This window comes from Ochlerotatus camptorhynchus, unplaced genomic scaffold, assembly GCF_037179485.1.
Source record: "Ochlerotatus camptorhynchus isolate MF236.1 unplaced genomic scaffold, CSIRO-AGI_Acam_v1.1 ptg000052l, whole genome shotgun sequence".
NCBI lineage: Eukaryota > Metazoa > Arthropoda > Insecta > Diptera > Culicidae > Ochlerotatus > Ochlerotatus camptorhynchus.
Window position 1 is genome coordinate 1,908,724 of NW_027040542.1, and position 21,322 is coordinate 1,930,045.

The window sequence follows — 21,322 nt, forward strand, 5'->3', positions numbered from 1 at the left end:
GCGACAGGTTGGAAGGTCGCAGAATATCAGTGTCCACCCAGCTAAAGCTCCTTGCCTTTTTAGTTTTTCTCGTTAAACTCCTTCTCTCAACAAGTTGGTAAATCTTAGCCTTAGCCACTTTTTTCGGCGAATTTATGAACCTGTTTCACGTGATGGTTCTCCTCTATGTCTCTCAAACGAGTAGAAATTTTTGAAAATTTGCTCGAATAATTGAAAATTCAATAAAAATTTAATCGAATAGCTGGAAAAATCTTTACGATTAATCGTTAATCGAATAATTGAACTTTTAAGCATCCCTAGTAAATAGTGTAATTTCATGTTTTTGGTGGTCCTTAAAAAATGTCGAACACTAAAATTGCAACCAGCAAGTGTAACCCAAGAACAAAAAAGTGCCATGTACGTAATTGGTGGATTTGTTAATTATTTCGACGCTTTTGGACAATGCATGGCATTTACCATTTTTCCAATAGTTTCTTGTTGAAAATCAACAGTCGGAAGCATTGTTATCGATGCGTGGAAATATTTCTGATCGGTTGGTGATAAAATTATTGAAAATGGTCCAGGGGCAGCTGAGTTTTCAACGTTCAAAATCTTTCATAATTTCGTTACATGTTCCATTTTCGGTTTTCACAAAGTGTACCCTCATATAGAAATCACAGACGTAGTCCTACGCTAAAAGCTTTTAATAGGTTAGCACTTAACTGTATGGCTGACGTCACTTTGTCTGCATGCTTCAACATCAAATTTTGTACAAGTTTGAAGTATTTTTGAGTGTCATTTAGTATGCAGAACTCGAATATGACGAAAAGTGAAAATTGACCATGGTGGCGTTTACGCCACTTTGTCATCTCACGACAGAGCAGTCCGGGATATGTTCATTATGGTGTCAATATAGTTTTTGAAACCGACATAGTGGCAACTGAATTTCCCGGTGTTTTCCTGGTCAGTAGTTCGAAAATTTTCGGTTTTCAAATCATGTTTGTAGCCAACAATTGAACCTTTGTTATAATAATATGTTAATGCTTCTATCAATTTTATTGAAAATTTATTTGAATTTCTAACAATTCTGATGGATCACTCCTAGGGCAGGAATCCACTTTGGTCTACTTCAGGATTAGAAAGTATTGCGATTTTTACTTACTTTAAATTGGATGCTGAAAGATAGCTGAACGAGTGTTGATTCTACAAAGCAGATACCTGCAAATAGACTCGGAACTGACAGCAGCAGTAGAACGAGACAGGCCAAAAACTGAAAGAATATGAAAAACGTTCTCACCGACTAAAAATGAAGTGTTTTCATCAGTGTTGTAATAGGTTTTCTTTCTTTATTATCGTTATTGTTGACCGTAGGCTAGTTCATTACGTTATACAGCAGATGGTCAGGCTAGATCCTGCCTAACAAATAGGTTTCAATTTGACATGAACGTGACGTATAACTGGCTCTGATTACCCAACGAATGAGACAGACAACATTTAAAAAAAACTTAATGTAAGGTGAGGATTAGATCGGGGCTGTGGTGAGCTCCACCGTAGGAGACAGTGCCCGGTCCGGCGGAGAAATCCCGATGGCAGAATCAGTGCAGCCACCGACGGGGGGCTAGATTTGATCATACAAGTGGACTTCTTTCAGAAAGGCGATCAGCGCAGCCAACGTCGAGGGGTCGTAATCAAGCAGATTACTGACGTTCTCCGGGAGTCCATGTCGTTCGCGTAGCTTCTGGAACTACGGGCAGACACACAGCACGTGTTCCACCGAGGCGGGGATGCTGCAAATTGAACAGACCTTGCGGAAAGGTGTCCCACCGCAATTACAGGAAATCCTCGCATGGCCGGTCTGGAGTCTTGAGATGATCCGCTGGTCCTTGTACTTTTGGCTGTCCGGCCAGGAACGTACGGTTTCCTGGATCTTTCTCAGGAAAGTGGTCCGCGACTGGAACTATTCCTGCTGCAAGGCTTCCATAAGGGTAATGGTTTTTCACAATCCAACGCATGACGTCTAGGAAGGGTACCGGGGTGGCTCGGGGCTTCGGCTTCCAGCGCTTGGATGACGCTGTGTGAGTCAGTTGGATCGGTTGATCTGCCGGAGTGATGGCTGCGACTTCAGCGGAAAAGACGGAACACTCCTCCGGTAGATTTTGACTCGTTGCAGTGTTCAGTCCTGCCACTCCGAGTCCAACTCCAGCCCGCGACCGCGATCCGTTTGTAAAGCGATGAACGTACCCCGGATAAACCGACCCGAGAAGCTCTGCAACAGAACGTTTCAAAGCTACAGAGTTATCTCCGGATCTCCGTGTTGTAATAGGTTGTAAATAAGTGAATTACACATATAACTTTTTTCGCCGAGGTTCCAACAGCCGAATAGTTCTGCAATTGCTGAGATTCAGTAAAACAATTACCGAGACTCAGCCTACAAATAACTATTTGCTGAAATATCAGCTGACAAACACACATTTTGCAGAGATATCAGCAAAAGTAAATGCCGAGGTAATCGGCTGTAGGAGATTTTACCGAGCTAGATTAAGTGTGTATGTTTGCACAAATTAAATTATCACAAGGCTATGTAAAATTCTTCCATTTCACAATTATAATCAAAATATACATGACTGATCTTTAAGCGATTTCAATCCTCCTACCTAATTTAAGCAAATCAATTGTATGTTGTATCAGTATGTTCTGAATTGTGAAAATCTGAGCCAATCGAACATTCCCATTAGATTATTTCCGAGGATTATTCTTACCAGATCATATTTGAAAATATTGTAATCAAATAGAAATTCAATGTCACCAAGAAATGTGCAAAATATTGCGATGCACTCGATTATTATTTGCACGTACATCGAAGAGAGAAAAAAAAAGTTATGTGAAATGCTTGCTTGTAGCAAGGGTTCAAAGATAATTGACATACAAAACCCTGTAGCCGAATTGTATTTCGTTTTTTTTCCGCCCATCTCTTCCTCTGAGTATTTCTATTAACACTCCGAACATGATGCCTCCGGTAAAATGTGTAACGGAAAACTTGCAATGTTTTAAAAATCATAGCTCAGCCATGTTCTATTGGCACCACTTGAAACTACAAACTTTAAAAGCTTATTCGATACCAATAGGTTTAAAATCTGTTGATAAATTGCTGAGTTATGATTTTTCAAACAATATCAATTTGCCGTTACACATTTTACCGGAGGCAACGCGTTCAGAGTGTTTGCATAGACATAGTTTGCATCCTCTTCTTGTAACTTACTAGCAAAACATGTGATCATAGTAAAACATGTTTTTATGCGAAACGATTGGAAGTATGTTTAAAGGAAAGAAAAGCTTTAGAAACGTTGTTGAAAATTCATTTTTTTTGTTTTGCAAAACACACCGTCTGTGCGCGAACAATATAATGTTAATCCAGTAAATTAAGCTACATAACCATACGCAATCGCTTGATCCGAATGACGAAATGCCATCTGTCGGTGTGTTTGGGACGATCAAAATACGCTTGCAAATTGTTTCATTTTAGATAATTAGCATGGTTTTTCGCGTCCAATCGTCAAATTTTCCGGTACGAACACAGCAAGAGAAAGAGAGAATTAAGTTTGCTAATTGGGCGTAATGGTCGATTGTTATAATAGATGCGTCATACAATATGAAAGGTAATAAGAAATAAGGTAACTAAATGCAGCGTCAAGAAAATGAAAAGAAACTTTCAACAATTTTTCAAGCTTCATTACCGCAATGTTAAGATCGGACCAATTGCTTCGACTACAACGTTTAGTGTCGTCGTCGTCGTTGTTGTTGTTGTTGTTGTTATTGCTTTTGCTGCCGTCTCGAGGGTGAGGATTTTCGGCGAATGTGGCCATCATCGATGATGAGGTCAACGGTAGCATTGGCGGCGGTGGTGGAATTATGTAAGAGCTAGAGTTACGACGCTGCTGTGGTTGCTGCTGCTGCTGTTGGTGTTGTCTTAGATTCTGGACATACTTGCTTACTCGGTCAGCGCAACTAAATTTGGCTAGAATGCTATTACTACTAGTATTGGTAGAAGAGGAGGAAACGGTTAAGGGCAGTAGAGACGGTGGTGTTGGCTGTGACGGCCAGCTGTAGCTTATCTGTAAGCCGTATAGTTCAAAAACCACTTTTAGTACGTGTATTCTAAGGGATGATGGGATGGAAAGCAGCTGATGCTTTAATGGCAGCTTGAGGATGGATCAATTTTGTTGCTTGCTTCAGCATGACACGGCCAATTCACACTAGAGAGAGCGCTGTTAGGGGTGGTCGAAAACGATGTTGGGAAGTTAGCAACTTTCCCCGATGGACTTACCTCATTGTCCAGGACACTGGCGACGACTTCGACTAGTAATGTTCCCAGACTCTGTTCGTGACTTTGGAGACCTTCAGAGGAACAAAGCCTCGACAACATGTCCGGTTGGACATATTGGATCATCTTTTTTATGAGACCTGGAGGGGATATATTGAGGGCAATTAGAAAAGGTTGGAAGCTTTTTGGATGACAAGCTCACCTAAGCTAGACCGCCGTACGCTGGCCAGCATTGTGCTTTGGAACGTTTTACAGAATATTGGCAGAAAGAACTTGAGATACACGGGTGCCATTTCTGGATCTCCCCGTGGCTCACTGTCTCCATCTTCTGGGTCGGTTTTCAGATCCGATCGTGTTGCTGCGGTCATCCATTCACCGGGTGACTGCAGAATAGAAGCAACTTCACGGTGGCCTTCATCTGGTCGTTCACGAGCTTTGTCTAGCGGCGTTTTGCCATCTTCGTCCCGGAGGTCTGGGTTGGCACCGTGTTTGAGCAGCACTTTTGCAATGCCTGGCCGGCCGAAGCAAGCCGCATAATGCAGGGAGGAACTTCGCTGGCCTTTGTTTACGTCAGCACCTTTATCACATAAAAACTCTACCATCTCTAATGTACCGAAAGCTGAAGCCCAGTTCAGTAGCGTTTGACCGACGTCGTCCATACAGTTGACATCGATGCCGCCCGATTCGATAGCTTCGATAAGTGCTTCCGTGTCCTTACTACGTATGCAGTCGATCAATTGTCGATGCGTTCGCTCGGTGCTGGAATCTGCTCTGCGCACCCGTGGAGCCAACTGACCACTTGAGCCACCTACCCTACCAAGCGCTTGGCGACCTTCGAACAGCAGTAGCAAGATGAGATCGGCAAGCCTCATGCAATCGAGAACGCATCGTTCGTCTCCTTTGAAGGCTCGTTCCATAGCTTCTGGTAGATTGGATCGGAGCAGATCGTGAGTGATTGAAGGCGATCCTCGGCACAAGGTAGATAGCAGTGATATGGTAGTGGCGATTGACTGACTCGATCGACCTGCTTCGGCAGCTCCTTGTGTCTTGGGTGCCGATGATGAAAGCTGTACTGTTGGAGCAACCTCCTGACTATTTAACTGAGCAGCTGGAGGTGCATTAGCACTAGCACCAGCAGTCAAGGTTGATGTTTGTGGTCCCGCAGCGTTACTTAGCCGGTTCAATAGCTCTGTAACTAGGCCGTACTCTGCTAGTGGAGCTGGATCGACTCCTTTTCGTGTGAATCGATCCGCCACCGAGGCGAAGCATTTCAGCGCTCCGTCTGCCACAAGTGGGTCTTCGTGCTGGAGCAGCGTACTTAGACTTTCTACACAAGTTTGTACATTAGCACCTTGTGGTTCAACCTTGGTACATAGCCTGGACACCACGGCCATGGCCGAATGGAGTGTGTCTTTGTGGATTTGAGAACCATTGTCCCGGATGAATGAGAGCACACAGTTCAGTCCACCGCCTTCGAACACTGCTCCGGCTTCTCGAGTGCAGATGAGTTCGAGCACTTTGATGCACTGTTCCGCCAGATCGCGACTAGTTCTGCTTTCGAGATCCGCCACCACCAATCGGTTGCAGATGGCTTTGATAGCACCATCAATCGCCACAATGCGACGTGTGCACTCGGATGAAACGTCCAGATAGTAGGTGATGGCACGTGCTGTCACTTCCAGTACATTCTCTGGCGCCAGCTCGTCTAGAAAAATCTTGCATAGTGCTGGCAGAAACGTCCGCGGAGGACAACTGAAACGATGACCGTAAACACACGTATGTTTATACATTTTTGTCTGTTTGTTATGAATAAGAAAGCAACGGTTCTTACCTTTCGAAACAACGATCCACGTTGTCGGACATCAACAGGAGCATGCAGAGTTGCTCTAGGGCAATCAGCTGCATGTCCCGTTCGTCTCCCTGGCCCATAGAGAGCCATTCTAGCAGCGTTTCTGGATCAACGTCACCCATCTGGAAGGCAAAAGAGAAGACGACCATTGTTAATTACACAATATCCAGCCATAGAGGTACGTATCAATCTGAAAGTAGGTAATCCCTTTCTAAAATGAGGTCATACTGCTGTTGTGGGGATGCTAAAAAAAACACTGCGTGTTTATATTTCCACCCCAAATTTGTTTGATTCTATTTAAGAAATAGGAGAGCATGCGAGAAAAATAACAAATTAATCCTCGAGAAATGAATACCAGTCAAAATTATACGAAGGGCATTGGATGTCGGCGACCATCTAAATCAGGTCGCAGGCAAAGCTTAGCATTTATCTACATGGCCTCCCATTCCGGAACATAATATATTCACTTTGAGCTATTCCAACATCCGAGAGCGATTCTGGTTGGCAGTTTGTTTTCCTGTGTAGCTGCTCTCGTTTAGGTTGTCATATGGCAGAAAAACCAGAATCGTTAAATAAAGAAGAGAGGTAAAACAAGATACTCAAACCAATTCACAGCCGCTGATGTGGGACACTGGGGCAAGGAGGGCCACCGGAGCAGTGTTGCTTACTGCCTTGGCTTGGCTTCAATTTAATGGGGTTATGTAAATCGAATCTATACCACACTCACGGCGAGAGCCCCGCTCTGCTCCAACACTTCACTGCCGACTGCATGTTGGATGGTTTTCTCTCAGCTCAGCTACATCACGATCGCAGTAGATGTTCGTCGTGCCATTTCATTCGCAGTAGGTAGAGTTGATACAGATGCAGAGCAGAAAGACGCTGCGCACGAGATGCATCTCTCTAGACTCTAAACGGGGGAGAGCAGAGGGCGCCACTTTTCAAGCAGCTGATGCTACATTTGGATGCTGGCTGGTCTTGTAACAACTGTACGAAGTTATAGTTCAAATTGTAGGGCACATAATTTCAACGCTAATGGTGATTCATTCGTCGTGTGCTCCGCTCCGTTCGGGCAGTGCACTGCGTTGGTTCGCTTTATCGAATTATGATCACAGTCAAATTGGCCTTCTGCGTCCGTGGTGCTGTTTTTCAGTGAGCATCATATTGATCTGACCTACTTGTTGGGTTGGGTTGGCTCGCGAAAGAAAGATACGCTACGTAAATGTAAACTCTGTACCTACGTTGTTATTGTTTTTTGGCATAAGGTCAGACTAACTACAGGAAACGAAGCGAGACAGATCAGGACTTAATCTTACAGTGTCCACCATACGGTTTAAAAATGAGATTCGTTTCCAATTATCAATTTTAACACACTAACGTCGTCTTATCGGATCAGTAGTTTATTTTTGTTAATTTCCCTTTAAACAAAATTTACAACGCAGATTCTCAGTATAGACCATTTGTGTTTCTTTTAAATCACTTTTCGAACTAAAAATCCAAATGTGTTAACTATTTATTTATTATACTACTACTCCATGCTTCCAACATAGGGCTGACGAATTCGGATTTCGAAAATCAATTGTTTCCGTAATGAAGATATAACAGTCGAAGTAGGTAGTTTCACATTTTCTTTTCAGTTTGGCTTGAAGTGAAGTCAATTTGAGTCAACATGTAAGATTTTAGATGAAACCATGAATGGATGTTTAATTAATAAATTAATTGTCTATGTATGACATTTGTTAAGCGAAGAATTAAATTGGACAGCAACGACACTGCTTTTCATACTATTTCATGGGGCTCTGATTGCCACGGACTAATAATACAATAATACAAGTAATAATAATGTTTATATATATTCACAAGCGCACTGCCGTCGTCGTTTTACGCTGTAGACAGTCAGTAACGTCGTGACCGTGCGATATGGCGTGTTTTCATTTTCCTCTGTTCGGGACATAAATCCACTGCGACAGTTATTTGATCTATTGTGGTATACCCCGTGTCCTTAGTTTAGTGTATGTCGTATTTCTACATCACTATTGAGAAATGAAGAAGTAATCGGTTTTGATACAGTTGTCATTCTTGCCTTTATCGCAAGGATCCAACTCTAATTGTAAGGTCCCGCTCTTTTTACCCTTTAGAGTGTTGGAGCACCCTCCAAAGGCAGCGCCCCATTTGTTAGTCAAAAACAGATTCCTTCGCAAAAAAAAGCAATAACACTGATAATGACCATGCATCAGAACCCTAGTCTTAACCACTTCAAACTAGGGAACAACGAATAGAAGATTAGGAATCACATAGATGAGTACTAACTAACTAATTTTTCCCTTATTTTAAGATCATCCTCGGTGGACAAAGCCGAGTCTTGCCACTATTAACAAGGCATAAAAAGTAAAAAGGACCAAGATGTGTTCCTTTGATTACAAAACCAATTCTGTTCCCCTTGTTTGAAGTAGTTCGACTTCGGTGGTAGATCTTAATGCCAGTAACGCACCACGAAAATGTAATCGATATTTTGTTTTTGTTAATTACTTTATTTATACAGGCTATTGTAATCGATATGAATATGGCGTGTTACTATATGATGACGGTTCAAACGCGTGGTTATTGTTTGTTTTCCTGTGAAGCAAGTATCAAAAGACGGCGACAACGACCGAACGGAACAAGCAGCGAAAACAAATTAAATAAAAGGAAAATGTTCAATGAGTTATAGAAGTAGGGCAAACGCTCTTACAGTTGCGGTATGTTAGAAGCGTTAGGTTTCTATAACGGGTGTCCACTAAAAAATGAAAATGATTCCAATACTTTTCTAATAGAACAGAACTATATGATACATTATGGTTGGAGTGTCTACGGAGCACCACCGTTCGAGATAGATATGAACTGCCGATACTCGCATAATTGTCCCATCTTTGCTTGATTTCCTATTCATATGGGACAGTTATGCTTTTATGGGCAGTGAACATCTACGACAAAACCAACTGCTCGGCATCAAGCAATGATAACTTAAGAAACTGTACATGGCAGATGCAATCAACGCAAATATAAATCAAACCGTTCTGTGAAACATGTTCTAACAAATCCTGATGAATCCACCTACCGGTGACAAGTGCCTTTCTATCGTAGGGGTAGGCAGTGTGAAAATTAAATAGAAGTTGAAATTGAGCGAAGGGCCATTAATGCGACAGTACTAGTCAAAAGCACACTCTTTCACCTAACGCATACATTAATGGATGAGGAGACTTAAAGTTTTTCTTCAAATCTACAGGCAAAAGAGTGCGCGTTTGACTTGCTCATATCTTGTCTGCGGCTGTGGAATAATTCTATCGACGTTTATCACCTAAAGTCCTACATTGCCAAAAGCATTTCCAGGCGACGGTGTGTTATAATGCAATTCAAACTGAACATTGCATTAGGTCCTAAATAACATTGTTCTCTTCGTCTACTTTCTCTTTCGTTAATAACTTGAGCACATAACCGTTTCTTCTTGTGTTTGTCGTATTGGATGCTAGATAAACGCTTCGATATGTGTGCTGAAAATACCTGGGAATGTCTTTACATGGCCGTGGGGATCCAAAGAGAAAGTCGACGAAGAGAATCTATCGATGTTACGTAGGATCTAATGCAATGTTCAGCTGTGTTGTGTTGCTCTCTCGTCATGACCAACGTAGTCAGAGAGAACAAGCAATAGGGTGGTGTTGCGTGCTGTACCATCATCAGCATTGTTGATGGTTACTCCCGCCTTGAGTTGTTACATGTGTAACGATAACTTTACAACCCAATAGTATTTAATAAACATTTCGCCTTTAATTATACTTATTAGACTGCACCCGGCTTAAGCTACTCGATACCCTACCAACACTGTACCATCCCAAACTGCTCGAATTGATCTTCCAGTGTATAGGCGATTTAGATAAAAGTTTTTATTTAATTTTACCACGACGCAATAAATGAATTTGCCTCACTCAAACGTTATTACGTTTTGTCTTTGGGGTTTGATTTAAACGACGCAAATAAATTTGATTGGTTAATCCAAGGTCATGGGACTTGAAAGGATTAACCCAGAACACTTTCAAATCACTTTTGTTGGAGTGCTTAGATTCTTCGGTTCGATTTTTATAAAGCGGAATAAGTTTTGAAATAGTAAAAAAAAAAGTTTGAATTGGTTTAATGGTGAATTTTTGGAAAAGCCTAGAACAAAGTGAGTTTGAAACATTGAAAAAGGATTTGACCTAAAAATGTATTAAATTATGTATTAAAGTTTACTTTAGTGAATTGTATAAGCTGAACCTAAAACAAATAGTGAACATTGGTAGTATTTAGAACCAGGTAAGAATAATAAGTCGATATTTTTTCCATTGTGCAATTTGTAAGACCCTTGAACACGTTAATAGGTCCTTCATTAACGTGGGAGTTTGGTTGGGATCGAGAATCCCCTATTTCGAGAGCGAATAAGGCTAATAGCGGTCGTGGATAAAGCAGGTGGTAGACTATACCCGTGAACACTACACGTGGTCCTCGAGACCGAACAAAACGTTACCCTGCCCTCCCCTAATATGGAGACGCATTTACTCCGTCCACCTCGTAACACCACCCACCGCATCCTTCGGAAAATATTAGTACCAAACCGCCGGCAGATTCTAACCTCTCGTCGTCAAGTTCGAGAGAAGGTGAGTCATCAGGCATTACGCGCCCGAGGGTGCTCGCTTAGCCTGGACAACCATCCGTAGCAGATGTAGAGTTCGTCTCGTCGTAGAGGAGCCACTCCGACAGCACCAGCACGGCCGATGAATGGTAAAGGGTTATGAAAACAGGTCAGTGATCACTGCTTAGGACATCTTTGAGCTCATTGATTCGAGTAGACTGGTTCCAATAAACCCCGGGTTAGAATTTCAAATGATCTATTAAATTAATTCAAACGTTTGAAATCGCGTTTCGAATAAATGTTCTGAATGAACATTTTGGTTGTGCGCTTCCATGAGAGTAGTTTGCGTTCGTTTTTAATTAAAAATAAAGCTTCTCGTAATTGATTTTGAGTTAGATTATTGGTTGTATGACGTTTCGATTGACTCGCCCGCAGATTGGGAGTTTCAGGCCGGGCATCCCTGAAATAATTTTCGCTTTCGACCTCCGGTAAGGAGTGGCGCTTAAGTCGTTTGCAGGGTTGAAAAGAAACTGAGTATTTCCGGTATTTCGGGGACTGAGCAATGTAACGCTTGGTCGTTCGTTCGTTGAGAAAAGTTACGCGTTACACATGCAAAGTGTTTTTGTTACTTCATACGTGAAGTTTACGATTTTCAGAGTTGGTTGGAAATGTAGATTTGAAGAAAAACTTCAAGTCGCCTCATCCATTAATATATGAGTTAGGTAGAGGAGTGTGCGTTTGACTAGTACTGTCGCATTAGAGGCCCTTCGCTCAATTTCAACTTCTATTCAATTTTCACACTGCCGTACTCTAGCGGAACTATCAACCTATCATATTCAGAACTTTCTCTACACACTTAGAAAAATTCATGTAAATTTAGGTGCTCTGAGAGTGACATATACGAGCGCCAATTTTGACATACAATTGAGTCATAATAGACGCAAAATTCAGCTCAATCAAACGTACATTCGAACTTTTCAATCTCATAGCACTTAATTTTACATGACATGTTTGTTTACGACTCATCCTTTATGTCAATGATGGATTCCGTCACGTGTAAAATTAGGTATTTCTAATTGTGAAGTTAATAAATTATCACACTAAAGCTACATGTTGATATTAGCATAGCAACTCTAAAAATTATTTTAGAAATCGTGATCCTGATACAAATGAGAGGAGGTTGGTTGACATAGCATGCAGTCCCACCTAGGCTCAACTTGTTTTATAAAGTCTATTGGTCTGTTGGGATTGCTTTGCCAAATTCCAAAGGGTTCTAATAGCCCTTTTCCAAATATTAACATTCTTTGATTGAACAATACTCCACAATTGCAGAGTATATGTTCAGCAGTTTTGTTTTCAAAATGACAAAAACGGCAGTCGCCTAACCGGAATTTTTCCAATTTTATCGAAGTGATATCTGCTATAGCAGTAACCAATCATTAGACCAGTTATTACCCGAAGATCTGTTTTTCTAAGATTAATGAGATCCGAGCTTTGGCAGCACTCGGTGTTATACAGCTTTCGGCTTGTCTGGATGTATCCGTGGCATTCCAATTTCCCAACATGATAATAGTGTTTGTTTACGTGGACGAGTTTCGACAAAATGACGCTTGAATCTTTGTTTACAAAAGCAGATAGTTTATTTTCAAGCTTATCCCAGAACTCTTGAAGGATTTATGAGAAGAGATGTAATAAGATTTGTGGGTTCAAATCCCACCGGTTGCCGTAGTTTTTTTTTCTTTAATATTCTCACTTGTCCTACCGATCATGTGTACTATGCTTCTTAGTAGTTTCTAATTTGTCCGGAGAGAATTGAGTTCAAAAATTTGTTTGAGATGAATTTCAAATGTATCTAATTTTCAAAATAATTTTAAAAGGTATTCCAAATCTATTGCTATTAGAGCGTCGAGGAAAGTGTTTAATCAGGATTCCAAACAAATTCTTAGGAGAGTGCGAGAACTCGATGGCAATTGCGAGGAGAGTTCCAATGAAATTTCTTGGTATATGAGAATCCCATGATAATTCTGAATATGTTGTATTAATATTTTTTTGACATAGCATGTCAAAAATGTAGATTTGTTTTCGAAATGTTAAATATAATAGAAGACTAATAAATATAGAGCTCCAAATCATTTATGAAAATTTGATTAAATGTATAGGTTAGGTTAGGTTTTCTTTATTAAGGAGGTTTTCAACCTTCGGCTGGTTCGCCTCCAGCAAAATATTAAATGTATACCATTAATACTATATAGAGCTGTAAAGTGCTATAAGCTTTTTTCGTGATACAAGAACAATGTATCATATAAAATATTATTTTTCGTTTGTACGCAACGTTACAACTCCCTACCTTGCACATGGTATTAGAGTCAGCGCAAATTAGCATTAAAGATGTATGGCGTGTGCATGACGAAGCCGAATTTTTAAATTTCCAATGAAATTCGCAGTAAGCTTATATGCGATAAGCAATAAGCTTGAAATGCGAAGAAGAAAGAAGAAGAATAATTCACGCTGACTCTAATGCCATGTGCAAGGTGCACCCCAAATTTCAGCCAACTTGGTCCATCCAGTCCTGAGATATCGTTGTACCCGTAAATCAACTCTGTTTCGAGAAAAACGCTTTGCAACTTTTACAGTTCGCTTTGCGCGTGGAACAAAATTCGGTCAACGAAGATCAGTTACGAATACGTGTTAACTGATACTAATGCTAACACGTGTTAACTAATACGAATCGAATTCGACCATTTTTGAAAAATCGATTTTTTGTCGATTTTACATACATTGTATCTCAAAATAGAGCGTACCCCTGAATGGGCAATTTTTTGAAAGACAGTGAGTAGATAGATTTTTGAAATCTTGGCTAGTGGTTGAACAACTATTTATTGATTTATCAGTATAGCCTTGGACTTTATTGCCAGAGTATGTATGAAGTTTGAGTAATTTCAGCAAAACGGTCGATTTTCAACTTTTTTCATAGTAACCGGATTTTAGTAAAATTAGCGGCATTTTAAAGTTATAATTATGACTACAGATTAGCAAAACATTATTATGTTTGACTCATTGTATTTCAAGAAAATGTGTTTTTTTTTAGGAAATCGAGTTTTTTTTAAATAGCTCTAACTTCTTACACACTCATCCAAATAAGCCCAATACTATACCGATAACCAATAAATGGTTGATGAATTTGAATTTAGAAATCTTATATTTTTATGTTGTGCTTGTACAGCTGTTTTTCTGAAATGTACGGACAACTGTACGCTCAATTTTGAGATACACTGTATATGTAACCCCTTAGACAATTTTTAATTTTGAATCTGGAATTGAACACATCTCGCGTCACTTTTCAAATAGACCAATCCTACATTAATCGACCCTATCTTTCGTTAATAACCTGGTTGCATTTATATTTTGGGCTAGTTTTTCTACATAGACTGTTAAAAGAACGTATTATTAAGCGTATTGGACAATAAGACCAGCTGACCAGGGTTACTTCCACTCACTTGCTATAAAAAAATGTTTTTCGAGATTTTACGACTCGTGAGCGCTCACTCTGAGTGAACGCTCACGAATCATAAGATCGCTGATTGTGACGCTCTCAAAGCGAAATTGACAGGTTTTATGAGTCAAACACATACTTTACTCCCTCGTCTTGTTACTCACAAGTACAACATAGCATTATTGCATCTAATGATTGCATAATTCCGAATAATATTTTTTATAGCAAGTGAGGGGAAGCAACCCTGCAGCTGACCATGTTTTTGGCGCTGAGTTATTAACAAAAGAGAGAGTCGATAAAGAGAATCGATCAATGTAGGATTGGTCTATTTGAAAGGTGACTCGAGACATGTTGATAAAATTGAAATCTTCATGGCAGAGAAATCATGACAAATTCTTAAGATTAGTTTTCGTAAATCTTATAACAAGATTGGGTAGCAAAACAAAATCCATAAAAATCATCCATAACTTTTTCATCTTTAAAAATTAAAGTACAAAGTATAATTTAAGTGACTGTATGTTAAGGTTTTATTTTTTATTTTTCCCGATTCTTCCATCAAATTCCTGGGGTTCTTAAATCAAACCTTGAAGTTCTAAGAAATATGCTAAACTTTTACAATACTTCCTGAGCTTCTGCCTAAATCCCTGAACTAATACGCTGAACTTCTACCATTTTGGCTGAACTTCTACGAAGTTCCTTGAATTTATAAATAAATCTCAGCACTTCTACGAAGTATTAGGAAGTTACTCGAATTCCTACGTAATTCGCTCAGAATTTGTATATAGTTCACTGCACTTCTACAAAGTTCCCTGAACTTTTTTAGAATTTCCTTGATGTCCTGCTAAGTTTAATGAAGTTCTACAAAATTTCCTGATCTATTTTAAGTCCATTAAACTAAACGAAGTGCCTTGAAACTGAAAAAGAACTTTTATGCATTTTCTAATAATTAAACAACGTTTCCTTAAATAAGGTTCCCAAAATTCTATGAAGTTTTTCCAAATTTTTACAAAACATCTTGAAGTTCTTCGAAATCCTCTGCGAAGTTCCACGAATTTAAATTGAATTTCCTGAATTTCTACGATGTCCCCTGAACATCTACAAAGTACAATGAAGTTATAAAAAATCCCTGAACGTCAACAAAGTTCCTCACATTTCAACAACATTCGCCAAATATCTCTTAGGTTAGCTAATTTTCAACAATGTTCGATGAAATTCTAAAAAATTCTCTGAAATTTTATAAGGTTCAATGAGATTCTACAAAGTCACCTGATCTTCTATAAAATCTGCTGCACTTTTAGAAAGTTTCCAGAACTTCAACTACAATGAATGTTTACGAAGTTTTCAAAAGTTCTACGATGTTTCTTGAAAATCAATGAAGTTCCTGGAAATTCTACAACGTTTCCTTTACTTTTAAGAAGTTTTCTGAGCTTCTAGCTTACGAATTGCTCTTGACTTCTAAGAAGGTCCGTAAACTTCTAGGAAGATTGTTTTATAAATCCGAAATATTGAAAACCTTTCCCCGCTCACAAATTTTAAAAGTAGCGGTCAGACATGTGAAGACCAAAAGTTTATGTTCTACGATTTTTGTCAATTTTTCGTGTCCGCGGTTTATATAATTTTTAAGATATCTGAGTTCTAACACTTTTTTGGAATTTTTACTCAAAATTACAAAAAAACGTGTTTATTTTCCAATAAAGATTTACTTTTGCCAGCTAGCTTTGTGTCAGAAAGTTTTCGATTAAAAGTGACGTTTTCATTCTGCGATTAAATAAAAAAGTCAAATACGTAATTTCGATAAAAAAAATATTGCATGATTCAAAAAGGTCGAATTTTAGCACAAATTGCCCATAACAAACAATTATGCAAAGTTTCGTGCGAATCGGCGAAGGTCGAGTCAAAAATTCAATATTATTTTACTATTAAGCCTGGCTCTACAGCGAATCCACCATGAGTCATTATCAAAGATATCAGCTATCGTCATATCGATGTGTTTGTTACACAATAATACGAATACAGAAATGGTGCGATCTCAAAAAGTGGTGGAAGTGCTCAAAGAACACTAAGCTGAGAGAAAACGCAAAGTTCCAGTTCGGACGAAATAGTCATAAGCAAAACAGATATATATTCCAACAACTCCATCCTGCAGTTTCGTGGCACTTCGAGTGGTCGGCAATGTTCATACCGCCACCGTATTGTACGTAATGTGATTCACTGCATTAGAAGTTGATGCTTTAAGTTAAGCGCGTTGCGGCGTCTTTATTTCGCTGTTTTTGCGTCTAATATGAGTTACTGTGGCTCACCGCTTATGTGTTGCGGTATGGCCATTGGCGCATGAAAAAAAGCGTGGGTGGGATCTTTGTTGTTCGATCCATGTAACAGGGGAAAGAGGGGAAAGGTAGGTACAGCGACTGAAGTTACGCCAATCGCACGAGCAAAACGTCGTTCAGGCCTCTGAGTGCGCTTCTTTTGGCGAAGCTATTCCACGCTCGATTTCCGCGTGTACAACTGAAACCCATCATCATCATTTGTTAGACGAACGCTTGAAACAATAGACTACCAAATAGCGCGAACAGGCAGTTTAGTGTACATACCAATAACAGCACATTATATACAATCGTTGCAACCGAATGTTTTGCCTCAGTAGTACTGCAGAGAGTACAGCAAACACGAGCCAGCATTAGTATCGATTGCCAACAAGCTTATAACAGAGGAATGCCCCCAAGAATTCAATGTCAAAAAGTCGCAGACTGCAAAACGAAAAAAAAAGACAACGATGCCGATTTAAAGACGGAAGAAGGGGAGGCGAATTGCGGAATTCCCTCCGCCTCTGGTTTGTTGTATTCAAAGTATGTATAGGTAGGTATATATATTTATAGGCAAATATAGCGCCACAGGACAGATCTGTACAGCACGTTCCGCAAATATACTCAATGGTTGCGGATCGACCGGTTGGAGTGCTTCAATACGATACTTCTTTGGGAGTGCGAAGGTCAGTGGTTCTTATGGATTTGCATGCATAAAGGTACCGTTGTCATAACCAGAGACTACAGACTGAACTTGTGCGACCTTTGAGCTCTTGGGATTGGGTAAACATTTCGCATAGGTGATGGTGTGCGAGCTGGCAAAGTGATCGGCACGACAAAGGGCAAGCGCCAATAAATTGTTATAATACGAAGCGTGATCGACAGTTCTCGGAAAGGGATAGAGTTCTTCCTGTCTGAGTTAAAATGTATGATTGTAATGCTGTAGAAATGATTTTTAGCCATCGGAGATAGTCTCTACGATTAGCATAATCCGACGGAACTAAAATATAAGTACATCGGGTATTCGTTTATCGGCTAGGGTACATGTACCAATTATGTCTATAGGTTCATATTATGGTGTGTTCCTCTTTATGACCTATGGGAATTCCATAGATCATAATTGGACCACAGTAACACCATAATAGGAAAGTTTGGCCATGATATCTGTCCTGTATTGGCTCTATTTTAATATTGATCATAAATAAATACCAACTCAGGGGTGTATGTGAAAAACAATCAACTCTACATATCTCGATATTGAAGAGATCATCGAATGATCGAGATATAGAAACACAACAGCCTATTAGATCGTTTGAAGGACCGAGATATCCATCGACATATAAAAATCCTGAATTAATCTACCTGTGGTGAAATCTGACCCTTCTTACTAATAAAAATTCCATCTTAAAAGTGCTTATATGATGTGATTTAAGGTATCGTCAAGTCAGAAACTGGCCACTTTCCGGGGGTTAGCCAGATATATACAACGTTGTCCTGGGCACTTCAAACGATTACCGTTGAACAGGATTTTAGATTCTCATTAAGTATCATGGCCTCTACAAACCGGATCATGTTCCATCCATATCGCCGTAACTAGTTCACCGACTCTCAACATATTTAAAAGCTTAGGATATTAGTACCTTTCACTTGGTAGTTGTCGTGTCCTATTCGGTTCAGTGGTTGTCGAGAAACAAGACTTAGTTCCCTAAATCCGTGCTTTTAAGATTTTGTTCCGTCCATATCTCCGGAACCAGTTGACCGATTTTAAAGATATTCAAAAGCGTTCTTTGGGTCATGAAAATTTGGTAATTGTTGGATTCGGTTCAGTGGTTGCCGAGAAACACGTTTTAGTTTCTTAAATCCGTGTTTTTAAGATGGTTTTCCGTCCATATCTCCATATCTCAGTTGACCGATTCTAAAGATATTCAAAGGCGTTCTATTGGATTGTGCAACTTTTCGTTTTGTGGTACTTGCGTCCGCGTCCGTTCAGTGGTTGCCGAGAAACACATCTTAGATTTTTTGTTTTGTTACACACGCACACACATATATTTTTAAATCTCATAGAGCTGAGTTGATTGGTATATGACACTTGGCCCTACGGGTCTGGGATCGAAAGTCGAAGAATTCCATGGGAATTGGGAGAATAATTTCTAGCAGAATTTGGGCCCATACATAATTTCAGCAATCGACTAAATTTTCAATAACAACCAAAAATATCCATTAGTAACGTCCCAATAAAGCGTTCATCTAGATAAAATTGATAAATTGCAGATTTTTAGCGATGGGCCTAATCTTAGATCCATAGGCCAACATTAGTGACATTTCCCCTACTTCTGAAAAGAATTGTATGTTTGTGAGGAGAATAGCAGGTGAATTTCAGTTAACATTCCGAGAGTTCTGAAAAGAATTCAAATGGACAAACAGAATTTAAAGAGTATTCAGAAGATAATTTCAAAAGAATTTTAAGAATAAATTCAAAGGAAGGTTTCATTTTAATTTTGCAGCGTTTGGTGGGGCAATGGGAGCGCAAGTCAATCCAAAGCCGAGGATAAAGGACGGGTAATGGCTGAATAGTCTATGCGGACCACTTAAACGCCATGGGAAAAGGAAGGAATTGAAGAGGCCGGTTATTGGGGGGTTTTGAGGAAATGACACATAGTGATGCTAAATGTAAAGAAACCGAAAATCCATCTCCCACTGATTCATCCTTTCACATATATACCAAATTGATATTTTAAAGCAATAATCAAAATAAACAGACAATACATGAAAAGGCTAGTTGCCAGTTGCTTTAAAGGCTAGTTGCCTCCCTAAGCGGACCCTCCGCATACTAACTCTTCTGTTAATCCACTTAATGCTACTAGGCTGTCTAAATTTTCTTATTTCAGTTCGTTTGATGATTATGATATCTCTAGTCTAATTTAATAAATAATTGAAATCTCTAATCTACCTACCATGCTTTATTAAGTACCTACTTGTGAATGTAATCTAAAATTTAACGTGTTTCAAGTTGTTTTTGACTTTGACCTATATTTAATATATATTAGTTTGTCCCAGGTGACACCTTCAAGTGACTAAAATGCTTCACTTTGAAGTTAGTTTCCTAGCTGATTTTTAAATTACATAGGGTATATGCTTCAACTACGCTCACACGTTTCCACTATGTCGCACCACAAAAATACGTATGGTTATGTCACAATAGAAGCACGCCACAGTGGAAATCCCGAGCCATAGTTCAAACACTTATCCCAAATCAAAATGAAGCACATATAAGATTAGTTGCAATACCATGTACAAAAATGGTGTTTAACATTGTTCCCTGAGTAATACCTCAATGAAAACAACAACGAAAGCTTGTCACGCAAGTAGAAGCAGCACTGTTGGGCACTTTCTGAAATATTTCAATAGTATAATTCCCTTGCAAACCCAAATAAATCTATCTGCGTAAAATAAAATAAAATAAGAGTGATTTGCGGCAAAACCCGCCAGTATCGCACCCAACGTGCCTATACGTAAGCGTACTACAACGCGGCTTTCAAATAAAGGAGTAACAAGTGTGATACTATCACTTCAGGCTAGAACTTTGGTTCTCTTATGCAATGGTTCATCAGAGAGGTGAAGCTCAGTAATCCTCATCGCATGCTCATGACGCTATTCTGTTGGCATGAGCCAACGATGCCGGACCTAAACCAACCGTCTCCAACGCTCCACTATGAAGCATAATATTAGGCCCGCCCACCAACGTCCAGGTTAAAAAAACTAGCCAAGGGGAGGGAAGAATAAATTCAAAGGAAGGTTTCAAGAACATTCAGAAGTGAATTAGTTTATAAATAAGCAAATAGCAAAAGCTATTGAAGTTTTTTATCTTTCAGATGTTAGATGTTTTAAATATATATTGTTCCTGAAAAAGACCACCTTAGGTGGAGAACGGATTCGGCCCCAGCACCCTATTCCAAGCTTGGTTAAAACAAAACAATTACTTTTAACGATCTGCGGAAAATATCATAATATTATCGTATAACCATAACTGACTGCTACATCCACCCTACGTAACGAGAAAATATCCCACATTTTGAGGTTAAATCGATTGCAAAATGCGCAAAATCTTCATTGCAAGTAATATTTTGAGAATTGTGAGCAATTTGAGAGCTGGTGCATAGGTAGGTTGAGGTTAAGGCAAAGCCACTGGACAATTTAGATGGTAATGCCAAATAAGTTTTGAGAAGGGTTCATAGAAATTTTACCGAAAGTGCCTTTTTCTAAAATATCAAACCCAGTTTTTCCGACGTATCATTTCAGATTGCAAAACACTGTCGTCATTTGATGTACAATGCTAATAGGAATCTAATGACGACAGCTTTTTGCAGTCTGAAATAATGGGTAGGAAAAAAACTGGGGTTTGCATTATTTGGAAAATGCAGCACAGTAAATTGCACCTTAAAGTTACACGTTATTTTGAGCAGGGCCGAATTTGAGAGAGGGCAATTGCTCCGGGCCTCCCAGCTATGAAGGCTGAGCAAATAATTGTTGTATGTATTTTATAATTTATCATATTTTCTGCGAAATGAAATAATTTTCATGTCACGTTCAATCATTAGTTCTGAACGTCTGATTTAATTGTATACGTTGGTCTGCCAAAGTAACTGAGCTTGAGCTAAAAGTTGGCATCAATGCTTTACGGATGTTTCCAATTATTTTTACAGATTTGTATTATTTTTATGTAGCATTGAAAAAAAGA

General features: G+C 39.4%; 1 protein-coding gene across 5 annotated transcripts in view; it reads right to left on the bottom strand.

Moving 5' to 3' along the window:
• The window catches only part of Ufd4 (ubiquitin fusion-degradation 4-like), a 78,144-nt gene that overhangs the window by 10,470 nt on the left and 46,352 nt on the right, over window positions 1-21,322 (bottom strand). For 3 of the 5 annotated variants that reach the window (XM_065239182.1, XM_065239180.1, XM_065239181.1), the window contains exons 3-6: window positions 6,132-6,271; window positions 4,503-6,052; window positions 4,304-4,440; window positions 3,714-4,091 (exon numbers count right to left, since the gene is read on the bottom strand). In XM_065239182.1, coding sequence (XP_065095254.1) covers window positions 3,714-4,091; window positions 4,304-4,440; window positions 4,503-6,052; window positions 6,132-6,271 — 2,205 coding nt within the window. The remainder of the gene's footprint in view (window positions 1-3,713; window positions 4,092-4,303; window positions 4,441-4,502; window positions 6,053-6,131; window positions 6,272-21,322) is intronic. The other 2 variants (XM_065239184.1, XM_065239183.1) reach the window with 1 other exon arrangement.